Below are 13,985 nucleotides of genomic sequence, written 5' to 3'. Positions count from 1 at the left end.
TTAAATATTTGCATGGGACGCAACCCTCGAACTGGAACCTAATGCACTACTTAAGTCTGGCCACAAGATGGTGGCAGCTCCACGACCTTATAATGGATTTTCATAGAAAGTCCGTAATTACTGTATCTGTGTTTGCTTTTTATTTCGAGTCAATGTCCTAAATCAAAGAAATTAGACGTGATAATACGTCTGAGGCATGCGTATTCTGAATGTGTCTGGGTTTTATTTTCTTTTAAAGTGACTCTGATTGGCTTTAAAGTGGGTAAAGTACTATTTCATCGCCACATTAGAGGAAAATAAGTCAGAATAAGGGGGAGTTTCTGCTTTCTGCTCTGCTTTTATTAGTCTTGGATCCTCCTCCTCCTCCCTTAGATCTAACACATGTAGCCACTTTGCAAAAACTTGAAGACGTCAGAAAGGCGGGCATTTCCCCTCTATATATTCCTCAGAGCTGCATCCCATCCTGCTACTCAGTTCAACCTGGAAAGCACTGGCAGGCGTCCTTTTTTTGTTTTTGTTTTTTTGCGCTTAGCAGCATGGAAGTGACCAAAGGAGAGGACGGGTCGGCGAAACAGGCAGCGTCTTTATTTGGGACACGAGAGGTGGAGAGTCAGAGGAGCATGAATGAGAATAAAAGGAGTACCCGCCGTAAAATCATTATTGGGGTATGTTCAGTTGCACTTTGGCAGCATGGAGGGCAACTTTGAGCGATTGACTTCGCTGTGTGAAAGTCACACATTATAGTTAATGTATTTGTCTGAGCTCCTGCCACTCATATTACTGCATGGTCTTAAATGTGACTTTTAAATTGGGAAGCCCTTAAAGTGTCAGGGACACTATTATTATAGATGATATTATTGATTAATAAGTAGCTGCTGTCTTTTGTCCTCTAGAAGAAATACTGGGGGGAAAAAATCATCTGTCCCTGTTTGAAATGAAGAGATGTCCATCTTTTTTCTTTTGTCTCATAATTGCAAACTGGATTCTGGGGTTTAAAAAACATTTGAAGGCGTCATTTTGGGCCCTGTTGAGTAGTCCTTTTTTTTTTTTAATGTATAATTTTTGTCAAACATTAGACAGTTAACCCAACTGGCACTGTGTGATGTTTAACTAGGGGAAGAGAACCATCGTCAGGGATCAAAAACCACATCCTCGGGTCAGCATTTCTGCACTGTTTACTCACACTGTCATTAATTCACAGCTGCCACACAGACGAGACTGTCAGTGTTGCCAGCGTGAACGTGGAAACTAAATGTTTTCACTCCACTGCAAACAGACACAGGCCAGCAGGCTCTCTGCAGGTGGACAAGACCTGCAGTTGTTAGTGTGAAGCAGGGCTGGGTGGAGCTCTGACCCCACAACGTTGACTCTGATCCAAAGTGTCGTTTCAGCAAAATACTGGGTGTATTCAGGCAGCTGGAAAATGAGTCGTCCTGCCAGCGCTTTGTTTTGATGTAGTTTTAGTGGTTCTAGATGTTACCGTGCAGAGGCACAGGTAGTAGCTGAAGTTGTTTATAACTATAATTATTTATAACGTTGACTAATTGGGCAATTAGTTTCTCACATAATTGAGCAATATTTGTTTTACTCTAATGCAAGACTGTTCAACAAACAGACAGGCACAGTGCTGTGATAGTCAGCACTGATGAAGATGTGTGTTGGGTTGATTGGCAGTTCCTGAGATAAACTAGCTATCTGTGCAAAGTGTAACATACCTCTAACTTTTATGAAATGTGTGGTAGGCTCCAGCACCCCGCCCAAGAACCTGAATTAAACAGTGAAAGAAGGTGGATGTGGACGTTTGTCACGGCTTGGCCTGTTCTTCTTGTGCTACCATCAAGAACAGACTCATTTAAACCGGCCCATCTTGACCCTGGACTCTCTTACAAAACACATTGTTAATTTTAAGATTCTGACTTGATCAATAATCTTCAGTGTCCAGTAACATCCCCACATCTGGGCCAGTAGATCAAAACTTTGGTAGCGCTTTAAGGTGTAATCTGTAATAATGTAGCATTGGTAAATATGTATATTGAATTATTAGTCTAAATCTGAAAAATAATAACTTAAAGGTTTAAAAATATGTCGACCAAAAGACAGGCTGTGCGAACTTTGACGCAATACTTGGCTATCTCCATCACTGGCAGGAATGGACATTTTAATCTGCTGGGTCTGTTCTTTGTTTTCCCCAGAACAGTATTTTTATCACAGAAGGAACGTCTCAGAAAACAACAGCAGCTTTTATTGTTCACAGCTCCTCGGGGCATTGAAACTAACCACACTTAGTCTTTGTGGAGGCTAAATCTGGAGTGTGTTTCAGTCTTTACAGAAAAAAATATAATTGAAGCAATTGTAAAGAAAAATACCGTTATGTTTTATGGACTTGTTTTGTATTGCTGCGGTCATAGTCATATCAGAAAAACATGTTTCTTGCTGTAATATAGTGAAATAAATTGTGATTTTTTTTAAGTTGGAAGTGGAAAGTTAAACATGTCTGGAATGTTCATGATCTCCTTCATCACTGAGGCATAAACTGCATGTCAAAGAAGTCATTTGAGAATGTGCGCATCCTTTCAGCTATTCACTTGCGACCTTCAGCTCGACACCACAATAACCAGATGCTGTCTGCTTTGTACCAATTAGACACACACAAGGTCTCATTTTTAAGGTCCACGACAATTCGGACAATAGCATGACTTTGTAGTTTCGCCTCTGTACACTACCACAGTGGATTTTAAATTAAACCAATCAAGATGTGTTTTAAGTGCAGATTGTAAGCTTTAGTTCAATGGGTTTACCAGAAAATGGTGCAGTAACTACTTTGCAATACATCCCTAATGTCTTAAAACCCCAAAATAACTCAAAAATAAGTAAAAGCTCAATCTTGAGTACCCATTAACACTTTATGACAATGAATAATAAAGTGAATGTCTACCACTCCTTCACCAGATAGATCTGTTCAAACTCCACCCACCTTAAACTGTTTTTTCTATGGTAGTTCCTCTTTTGCCCTGCTGCCTGAGAAGCTAGATTGCTTCAGTTGTGCAGTTGTGCACCTGATTAACACAGAAAAGTAGCAGAGTTGTTGTTATTTTTTTTGGATCAAGGATCCAGGCTTATGCGAGAGCAGCTTGTCATATCTACCATATCTTTCAGCTTTGTGCATGTCATAAGGCCACACATGATGGCAGTTTGATGTGTAGCCCTTAGCTTTTGTGTCTAAGTCCACCCCTGAACTAGAATGACACTTCCCTAGAAAGAGTTTTTGTGTCTTTGGATAGCCTTTTTTTGATGTCCACTTCGAAGATGACTTTCATCTGTAGTTTAATTTCAGAACCTTTACATCATTCTCTTGTAGACAATGGAAAATGAGTGGTGGTCATGGTGGGGGGTCTGAATAAATATTAAAGCGTGTTTCAGGCAGCCCAGTAGGTTTCCACCAGACAGTCTGTTTACTTTCACAACCCACAGAGACCCCGTCTTTAAGCATTTCTGTGAAGCCCATCCAAGTTTACAGTTTTTTTCACCTATAGCTGGGGAAAATAAGTGCACGTACCCAGACACCAAATACAGCAGTGCGTTTTCATACCTGTATAGGAATTCCAGCTCTTGTGAATCACACTAAGTAGATTACTCCTGTTGTACTGCTGTAGCTTTCTAGCTTGGGAGGATCGGACTAGTTTTGGCTTGAGGATTTGTTTGTTTAAACTGTAAATCCTCTGTAAAATCTTTCCTCCAGGAAGAATTTATGTTTTTCCACTTTAAGCCTGTTTTTTTGAACTTTTTAGTTTAGCTTTTTCCCCCTTTCAGTTAAAAGTAATAGACTACAGAAACAGTGTGAAAAGATTAAAAACGTATCAGTTCTGAGAGGAAATTAGACTCTTTGTGCCAGCAAAAAGTGACACCAGAGAACAAGAGACTTGCTTTAAACTATGACTTGTGTTGTGCTAAGGAAATATTTGCAGCTGCGTTCCCAGCAGAGAGGTGATAAGATGGTCATAGGAATAAAAGGAGATGAGCCATAACGCACTTACATATTATACTCTTTAAAAACTGTGATTGCAAGGCACAATTTTACCAGAATAATAAATATTAAAATCTGGCGACACATTTAAAATGAAGATTTGTAATGCCATAATGAGTAACTGGCCTGGTTTGGGGCATTGCAGACGGTTCAAAATCAGCATCCGTGATAACCCTGGTAAACACTGTCATTTCTAAGTAAAGTAATCTTTGAAACACCCATCTAATTACAAACCACTCGCCCCCAGGGAGCTGCTGTCCTGGGGCAGAAAGGTTGTGATTTTTAAAAAAACAAACAAAAACAATTCTGGATCACTACTTCCAACAGCAGAGAGCTGAGACTAATATATAGACAGATGGAGATGGTGTGGAAATTGTTAAAATCAACAGTTGAGCCTGTGAGGATACAGATGGAAGTCTCGGTGGACGGTAGAAGGATAACTGAATAAAGCAACGTATCTAAACCTCTTCAGCTGCAGTAATGGAGTAGGGCTTTGAGCTAAAAGCTAATGTAAGCATAATTAGAAGTATACAGAAAACAATAGCATGGTGATCGAGTAGTGTTTGCCACCCTAGTGTAATTCAACAGGTCCCAAATGCCAATTCTTAACAGTAAAAAAGTAACAAAGTTGCATAAGACATGTACATTTTTATTTTAACTTGGAGACGTCAAACTCTGTATGTTTTTTCTTTTTTTCTTTTCTTTTTTTTACATGATTGTAGTTTAGTAACAATGCACACAGAGTTGTAATCCGATCAGGGGTTTTCCCCCTGTTGGACGAGGATCTGGGGAAAAATAGCATGCTGTCTCTGGTGCGTAAAGTGTAAATAAACGATTCAATAAAATAATTTTTTCCAGACACAGTTTTTAAACGGAATTGAAGACAGTGAAGTACAGAGAAACACTGAGCCCGTTTGTTCTTGACCGTCTCGTAGCTTGGCTGTTTTTGTGATTCTCAGTCTGCATCTGCAGCTGCATCACATTTTTTGAAAAGAAAACTTGGAAATTTAAGAGGATCATGCGAGTCAGCTGGGTTCCTCTGTGAACTGTGGATACAACAAATTTATTCATGATCGGTCCATTAATATTATTTTAAGAGCCTGTAATGTCAGCCTCGTGTTAGTGATGCTAAGAGGCAAAATAACAGCATGATTTAGTCATTAGGTGAAGAGGATCCCATCTAATACTTGCTGTACAACAGCCAACACTGCTCTCTCTAGAGCTGAAGCTTTGAGTGTGGACGTGATTTAGTTTTGTTAATTTGTGTCTTCTCTTGAGAGAGACGAGATTTTGTAGTGCTTGAACCTTTTTCTTTTCTCAAAGTTCAAATAGTTCAAAATAAACAATGTGAAATTAGTGGCTGCTATCTCTAACAGCTTTAACAAACATCTTGCCATTTTATCTTCTGGGTTATAGGTTCTGCTGCTGTGTTTACTGGTGGTTATCCTGGCTGTGGTGATTTTTCTGAGAAAGGAGAAAGGATCAGGTAAGATTGACTGTTTTAATTAACCAGCATTAAATTAATGTACATTTCACCTCCTCATTTTCATAATTCTTGCCCAATGGCTGTTGGAAAAGTCCCCAATCCCCCTCCCCCATCCCTCTTCCCCCTTCATGATTTGTGCTTCATTTATAGCATATTTTTCATTCAGCTTGGATTACATTTTAATTTTAAAGAAACTGTTTTGCCTCTGGTATAATGTTGGCCTGGTCACCTTGGATTGCGCCAAGTGAGCCTGGGACTGGCTATATTCCATAGTACTAATAGAATTTATTTATTTAACACCCCTGTTTCTCATCAAACAGCTTTATGCATGTTCTTGTGGTTTAATAAACAAGTTAAGTGTATCTTCTTCCTCAAAACAGCAAAAACAGTTTTAAGAAAAGCTACATTTCTTCACTGCCACGTTTGATTGCTTGCAGTCCCTCTTCCTTTGGTTGGTGCATATCCAGACATATTGCTGCTGCAGCTGTCAATAAGTGGTACAAGATGAAAATATTAGCGGGACTTCGTGTCACTGCAACACACATGTGCATCCTTCTGCGCAGGAAACAAAACAACAATCCGCATAAGTCTGTTACTGCAGGATATCTTTGAATTTTACTTTAGTAGATATATAGTCTGTGAAGTGCTGGTGTTGGAAATGTGAAGAATGTCAATACAGACCTCAGCGCCCTGTATTCACGAGGATTTCAATTGCTTTTCCTAATGAATTCTCAGAGTTGACCTTCGAAATGCAGCTGTCAAAGTGCTGACCTGCTTTTTCTTTCACTCACATGTAAATCTGTGTAGTACCACATTAATACATTTTCTGTCTGAGCTTTGTCTAAGTCATGGTTTTCACTCCTCATGGACAGTGAATAGAGTGCTTTGGCTACAAGAGCGTGAGACAGATTATCTCAGGTTACATTTCTGGCATTTATTCAGCGAGAACTCATTTGGTGCGGTTGTCACTTGGTAAAATAACAATCAAGGCTCCACACTCTTGTGTATAGCACCTAACATCCCGCTGCAGATCCTCCAGAAACTTGAGACTTGAAGTATTTAGAGGAGCAGTAGAGAAGAATAAAGTTACCAACCAGGCAGCAAAAGAGAGACAGAGAGGTGAAAGTTAACCCCCAAGACGTCGCATAGGTTGAGCGTATGTTTTTGTCAGGGTGGTGCAGGCTAGTTTTTTCTGTCCATGGTTGCAAAACAAGTCGTAAATACCCTCTTAAGTGACAGAGGAATGTTTTCTGCAGCTATAGATTCGCCCCAGTTAGACGTGGGCAGCAGTGTCAGTACGCTCTTTGTTGAAAACCACCATGCCAAAACGCTCCTCCAATTTAGGGGGCAGCGGCGATGACTGTGGGCAGCAGTCCCCAGCCTGGGTGGGGTCCTCTCTCTCCTGTGGCATTTCCCTTTAACTTGCACTCTATTTTCTCCTCAGTTAACATAAAACCTTTCGATTACTTGTCGATTACTCACCATAGAAAGCCGTCTCCTGAGACAGAGCATCCCCGTGTTAAGTCCAAACCACATAGCTGGCCCCGACGCAGCGAGGAGAGGATTTTTCACCCATGTGCTAAGGCTCCCTCTGTCGTATGCCCTGTCAGTACAGCAAGAGACTTGATGGATGCATAAGGAAGGCAGATGTTTAAAAGGTTAAAGAGGTGACTCAAAATATCCTGCTTGGTGATGCCTTGCCTGTGGGAAAGTCCTTGAGTAAGGAAGGTTTCTTATCAACCTGTGCAGACCGTTACAACATTTGAGGGCGTATTCTCAGTTCGCATTTGATTACAACAACTAGAATAAATGTTATGATTGTTTTACTGTCTATTGTCTTTCCCAAACTAAGTGCTGCTTTTGTTTTCTAACAGCTCCAGGAAGCAGCACTTATATTTGGTTTTTTCTGTTATACATGTCTCTACATAACACAGGAAGGAAGTGCTGTTCTTGCAGCTCTCTCTTAGATAATCATATATTACTGATGCATAAACAACAGTATTGTATTAGCCTCTCTCACAGCAGAAAGAGCAAGTGACGGCTTTTTTCCTTTGTGTTTTTTGTTGTTTTGGGAGGACCAACCTTCCTCTTCACGGAGCTGCTAAGACACCGTGCCTGGGATTACCGTAATAACCCTAATATCACTGAAAAGCGCAGAGTCGCTGTTTTCAGGAACCGTTGCAATTATTTCAATCAAGCAAATGGTTCAGGAGTTACGGGAGTTGCAGATATTGAAAAGAGGGTTACAAAACACCTGTCTGATGCCAGCGACAGGTTAGGCTTGAGAGAGTTAAAAGAACAGCAACAAATGGAACATGTAAAAATATGTAAAACCCAAATCCACCCATCAAAAGAATAACCTAATAGTTGTGTGTCTTTGATACAGACCCTCTCATTAGTAAATGCATCAAGTAGGCACAATAAGAGCTCTAATGAAAATGAGGCTCATTTCTTCTGGGGTGTCATAATAACCATGAATTGAGGATAACGAGACGGGATAAACGCCGTCACCAGTCTGTCACAAGGCTAACACAGAGAGGAAAACAGTCTTACATTCCCATCCTACAGCCCATTTAAAATCAAATTAACATGCATGACTTCGATCAGTTGGTGGAAACCCATGCAGGCTCCTGCAGAACACTTAAACAGCCAACAGCAAGATTCAAACCAGGAGTCTTTTTCCTGACTGGTGTCATTATCCAACACGACAGACATGAAGTGAAACTGTGATATCATGAAAGCCCTGTTATGTAAGGAAACAGCTGAGGGCTAAAAAGGTTGCACTGAATGCAGTCTGTACTGTTGTGTTCACAGGTTATGTATTTCCCTGATGTAACAAACCAATTAATGCATTCTTAAAACATCATTGTATATATTTCACTTATCAGATAAAGTGAAATAATGACGTTTTTTTGGGGGGGAGGGGTTTCAGTGCATGTGTGGATACATCAGGTTACAACGTGTTATGTTTCACTTCTTTGTTTCCAAGATTGTTTCTATGGTGATCTCATCTTCTCCGAGGCAAAATGAAAGCGTAGCATGTGTTCTGTCTCGAAATGCTTCCGGTCTTCTTGTAAATGTGGATGAAAAAGTAATGTCACTTTGCACTTACACATCCTCTTCACTGGTAGTCAAATTATTCAACAGTGCCATTTAAAGGGTGAACTTGACAGATTGCTTTAGTTGCTGTCCACCAAATGGGATCATATTATATCCTCAAAGCTTGTCAGGTGATGTCCTTTTGTGGTTTAACATAGATTCCGTTATTTATATGAAAGGTTTTAAAATCTGTAAGAGTTTAAACTGAGGATCTAAGTGGTTGTCAAAACAGTTCTAGTAACTTACCTTCCAAGGTCACTGTGTCATGTTAATATATATTATTTATTGACATTTGCTTTAACCCAAAAAGTGTGCTGAAATTAAATAGAAAACCTCAATTTTCCTTAGTAACACAGTTCTTTTCTCACAGGAGGGGAAGTCTGGATGGAAGGGCCCTTTCAGGAAGTCAGTCAGCCACAGTGTCCTTCTGGGTAATATAATACTTTTGTTTGGCTTCAGCAATGTGAAAACAGATTTACTTTTCATAAAATTGAATGCACAAATTCCACCTGGACTCCTTTGGATTACATCAGCTCTGGTCCTCCTCTGTCTGAATCCTAAGTTGTAACATATCACAGATCTGAAAGTGGAACTATTTAATCATATCACCCACATTTTCCCTGAGAAGAAACCATTGTTCACTGTTAGCAAACATTATCAACATACAAAGCAGGCTAGAGTTTCCTTTCTGTCACCCTCTGGTTGCTTACCCAGCTAACGTCCATATTTTTTATCTTGTAAATAGCTGAATCACGGCTTGTTTTCTCCTAGTGGTGTTGCTTTATTGGGGAAAAAGTAACTGTCTCTATGGAAACTGGGGTAATGGCCGAGTAATCAGGCATGTGTTGATGAGTTGTGTCTGTGTGTTTGCACGAGAGCGTGGTCACATGTTTGTGTTTCTGTCTTGGCGAGGGAGTAACCTCAGACAGACGCGTCAGACTGTGGAAAAATGGTCCTGCGGCTCCAGATGAAGCTATTTTAGTTTGAAAAATACAATAAGACACACAAATGTCTATTTATATGAGTGTTGTTTTTTATTGTTTCTATGGATACACCACACTTTTACTTTCCTGACAGGTTGGCAAAATCTTTCTTATGATTATTTTGGTTACTAGCATATTGCTGCTAGTTTGAATGGGTGTGATGGGCTTGCTCTCGGAGCTATTGTAAAACTTTTAAAAGTGACATGCAAACCGGAAATGGAGAAAGTTTGCCTTCAGCATAAAAGTTCTACCATAGTGCTGCAGTTTCAAAAAGCACATATTTTACTTTGAAGTTGAACCTTCCCTATTTCCACTTAGCGTCACTTTTACACATTTTACAACTACACAGCTAATACCAGTAATAGACGACCAGTACACAAACTGGCCAGTGTTATGTTTTTCAGGGGAGTTTTCTGGCTTTATTGTGAAGCACTCTGTGATTTTTATCTGTGAAACATGCTTTATAAATCAGAGGCAGACAAATTTTAAACTATGTCCGCATGATGTCACATGAGAACCCTCAATAAACTGCTTTAATTGTATCTATTTTTATATGATTTTCTGAATTCTATTGATGATTTTATTCTACATTAACAATAAAAAATGAAAGACATTTTCATATTTGCAACTCTACAGAAAATCATAACCAACTCTTCCTTCTCCAGGTCTGTTTCACAACTTTTAGCTTGTTTTGGTTTAATGCCAGCGCTGCTACATAGTACAGCGCATTCAGCCACAGGTCTAATTCTTGCTCTCAGTGGCTTGACACCAAAGCAATGTTAAAGGGCAGACATTCTAAGAAAGGGACATGATGTTGAAAGACTTCTGAACTGAAAGGAAACCGATAGGAGGACAGAAGATGATTGAAATGTCACAGATGGAAAAGTAAAGTCAGTTAAATTTTCATTTGTCTTAAATTTGGCTCAGTTTTTATGTTTCAGTGAGCTATGATATGAAAGTTGATTTAAAAAATGCTTCGAAATGACTGACTGTAGCCATTTCAAGATGCTGTTGTGTGATTAGACTTGCTTATAGAAAAACTTGGCACTAGAAGGAGCGGAAAGATGACTCCAGATTATTAATGATAAACACAGGTCAGCGTCCCCTTAGAGAATGTATTTATCAGATGTTTTTCCTGTCCAGATTTTCAAAGCCTCCTCTCATCCTGGTGTCTTTGGACGGTTTCCGGGCAGCGTATCTGAAAGAACATGCGAGTCACATGCCTGTTATCAGCAAGTTACGTAAGTCAAAAACATCGCCTGTCTCACAGTTCTTTACGATTTACAGCTCAAGGTAACAATGTGACTTTGTTACATTGCAGGAAATAATGGAACTACAACACCATACCTGAGGCCTGTTTATCCCACAAAGACCTTTCCCAACCACTACACCATTGTGACTGTGAGTGTTTTTTGTTCATTGAGAAATACAAACAGGTTTGCTGGGCAACAGTGTTTGGTCAGTGATGATGAATAACTCATGTTGTGTAAGGATGTATTTGTAATTTGTAACTGTTCCAATGAACTTTAGAGCAGTTTTGTGTGCAGTTTGAATGTGATCTGACCAACCCAATTACCTGGGGCACTTACTACAAAGCACGTTCAACATACCCACATGACATTACTGGTTATTCATTTCCCAGGATTTCTTAATCTGCCAATAATCTAGCAGTGATTAAGAAACCCAGTATATGGTCATATAAGACATGGTTTTTGTAGCATATGACAAGTCTACTGGGAGCAGATGGCATATTTTACTAAGAGAAAACTACACAGCCAAAGCCAGCAGCATGTAAGTCAGCATGATAGGAAAAGCACCTAGTAGTTACAGTTAGGCTACGTTCACACTGCAGGCAAAAGCGCATCAAATCTGATTTTTTTGACCCTATGCGACCCATATCCGATCATGGTATGACAGTGTGAACGGCACAAATCCGATATTTTCAAATCCGATCTGGGTCACTTTCGTATGTGGTACTGAATCCGATGTTTTAGAAAGCGACTGCTGTGAACGGTCATGTCGCATTAAATCCATCTTTTACGTCACTGACACAAGACAGACGCCAATTATCAGCGCCCGAGAAGACAACGCGAACGCTTCCTGGCCATCCAGTGTAGATGTCAGTGAAACTGTTGGGAAGACAACGTGAACATTTTATTTGTACTGTATAATCTGCAGATTCTGACAGAAATCTGCAACTATCCTTTGAAGCACCGCTCCTATCTAAAAGAGCAATAAGGATCATTATTAGGTTATTTACATTATTATGTAAATAACAAAATAACTTAAAGCAAAAATTGGGAAACGTAAAGCCCGAAGTCTTTATATTAAGGGCCATCAGTCAAACAATACTGTTTGGTCTAGATCTAAACGGAACACGTTGTTTGTGACGTCTTCTTTTGCGCATGCGGGCCGCTTTGAGCGTTCACACTAGAGCACGTTTGCTGTCGCATTTTATTTGTAGTGTGAACAAGCAGACAAAAAAATCGGATTTGATCCAAAAATCGGATCTGAGCATTACGACCTGCAGTGTGAACGTAGCCTTAGAGTCCTGAATAAAGGTGTGAATGTGCCTTTAGTATGCCTCGGTTTCAGTGGTCAGTGAACTGAAAGGGATTATTCTCTATATATGTAAAGTGGGCATGAAACACTTGATGTATAAAGGTTAATTTACACTACCCCTGCTCTCAAAAACTGAAAAGATGTAACACTGTATGTGTAGCTGGATTTAAGAAACCTGTGATGTTGGAAAATGTCTGGATGTGTTGGGAAAAGACAGACTAGTTTAATGCATAAAATACGGCTGATTGATCTGAAGGCTCTCCTCCACACAGTGCTCATTCATAAAATGCTTTACAAACCCAAACATTACAGCTAACAGCTGGATTTTCCCATTTGAGTCCAGCTAGCCAAACAACAAAGAGGCAGTGAAAGTGAAAAGTATAAATTTAGTTTTAACATAAAACTCTTTGTTGCAGTCAGAGGCAGCACAAAAGTGATCACTTGAAACAGATTTTTAGTTTTAGTCACCTTGCTTTCCATTGAGTTATCGGTTCTGTAACTAGTTAGCTAACATAAACTAATGTAAGTCTATTGACTACAAGAAACCAACCAATCCGGTGACGTTACGCTCTGTACTGAAAGATTATAAACATGTCTTAAAAATAGGATTTCTTAAATCTTGCTTCACAGACAGTTTTACATCTGTGTCAGTTTTTGAGATGATGATGTAAATTGATAATGATGTAAATTAGCCTTTATAAATGAAGTGTTTCATGTCCACTTTAAAGTTAGGAAAGAAAGCTATAAAAATAACTGGTTTAGTTAATAGACTTATTCCAGGATTATACTTGTTTGTGAACGCGGAAACCGTGACTAAGTAGTTATTGTTATTAAACTTTTTTCAGTTGTGCTTGAAGCCAAGTACTTAGGGCCCCACTCACAGAAGCCTGGACACCGGTCAGTGACACCCCCTCTCTGTTTAGTTTGGTTGCTAGCAGATGTGACTGAGAATAAAGTAGCAAAACATAAATTTTTTTTTGTTTGTTTGCTTGTTTGTTTTGGGGGGGGGGGTTGCCTGTCCCATTTGGATCTTTAGCCATCAGAATTATTGTCTGAAGGCCAAGAAAGATGCCTAGCAGATTTACTTTACCAAGTGCATCATCATGGCCTTGCCATATTGGTCCATTTAATTGACCTTTATTATTATTATGTATCTATTTTATTTTATTTTCAATTGTTACAGACAGAACAGACATTTAGAGTAAGAGAAGCTCAAACTCTAAATCTGTTTGTAAAGAAGTGTAAACATCCTGCTTTTTCTAAAATGACACTTCCACAGGATGGTAGGAATGGTTGAGACCTAATGGCTTACATTCGTACGGAGAACAACTCCAGCAAGACGCTTATAACGTTGACTCCACCTTTATTGGTTGAAATCAGACACTGCAATTAAGATAAACTGCTGTGGTTACTTGTAATATTTGGGGTTGAAAGATGGTGAGAGAAGAGGTAATCACCTTTAAATCCCTGCAGCCACAGAATCAAAGCAGCTCATTGTGACTTGGTTTATCTTATCTCTATTCCTGCAGGGTCTTTATCCCGAGTCTCATGGGATTGTGGACAACAAGATGTACGATGTGAAACAAAATGCTTTCTTCAGCTTGAAAACGGATGAGAAATTGAACCCCCAGTGGTATCAAGGAGAACCAGTAAGTGAATCTGTTGTGTAGAAAGGTGGTAAATTAGTACAGCAAAGCTCAGGCTCATAGAGGCCAAAAGTAAAACCTGCTAATAACAAATCCTTTTAAGGAAATTTAGGTTCTGTTGAACATGGCCACAAAAATGTAGCTCTCGGGAATACTGTTTATTTCACACATCTGAGAATCCCAGT

General features: G+C 39.5%; 1 protein-coding gene across 1 annotated transcript in view; it reads left to right on the top strand.

Moving 5' to 3' along the window:
- Positions 1 to 382: 382 nt before the first annotated feature.
- The window catches only part of enpp1 (ectonucleotide pyrophosphatase/phosphodiesterase 1), a 36,516-nt gene continuing 22,913 nt past the window's right edge, over positions 383 to 13,985 (top strand). The window contains exons 1-6 of the mRNA XM_085373232.1: positions 383 to 665; positions 5,441 to 5,510; positions 8,980 to 9,040; positions 10,736 to 10,833; positions 10,914 to 10,993; positions 13,684 to 13,803. Of these exons, the coding sequence (XP_085229358.1) occupies positions 537 to 665; positions 5,441 to 5,510; positions 8,980 to 9,040; positions 10,736 to 10,833; positions 10,914 to 10,993; positions 13,684 to 13,803 (558 nt within the window). The 5' untranslated portion in view covers positions 383 to 536. The remainder of the gene's footprint in view (positions 666 to 5,440; positions 5,511 to 8,979; positions 9,041 to 10,735; positions 10,834 to 10,913; positions 10,994 to 13,683; positions 13,804 to 13,985) is intronic.

This window comes from Diplotaxodon limnothrissa, linkage group LG15 (genome assembly GCF_057381915.1).
Source record: "Diplotaxodon limnothrissa isolate DT_005_m linkage group LG15, D_limnothrissa_male_GT1.1, whole genome shotgun sequence".
NCBI classification, from domain to species: Eukaryota; Metazoa; Chordata; class Actinopteri; order Cichliformes; family Cichlidae; genus Diplotaxodon; species Diplotaxodon limnothrissa.
This window is presented reverse-complemented; position numbering and strand designations above follow the sequence as displayed.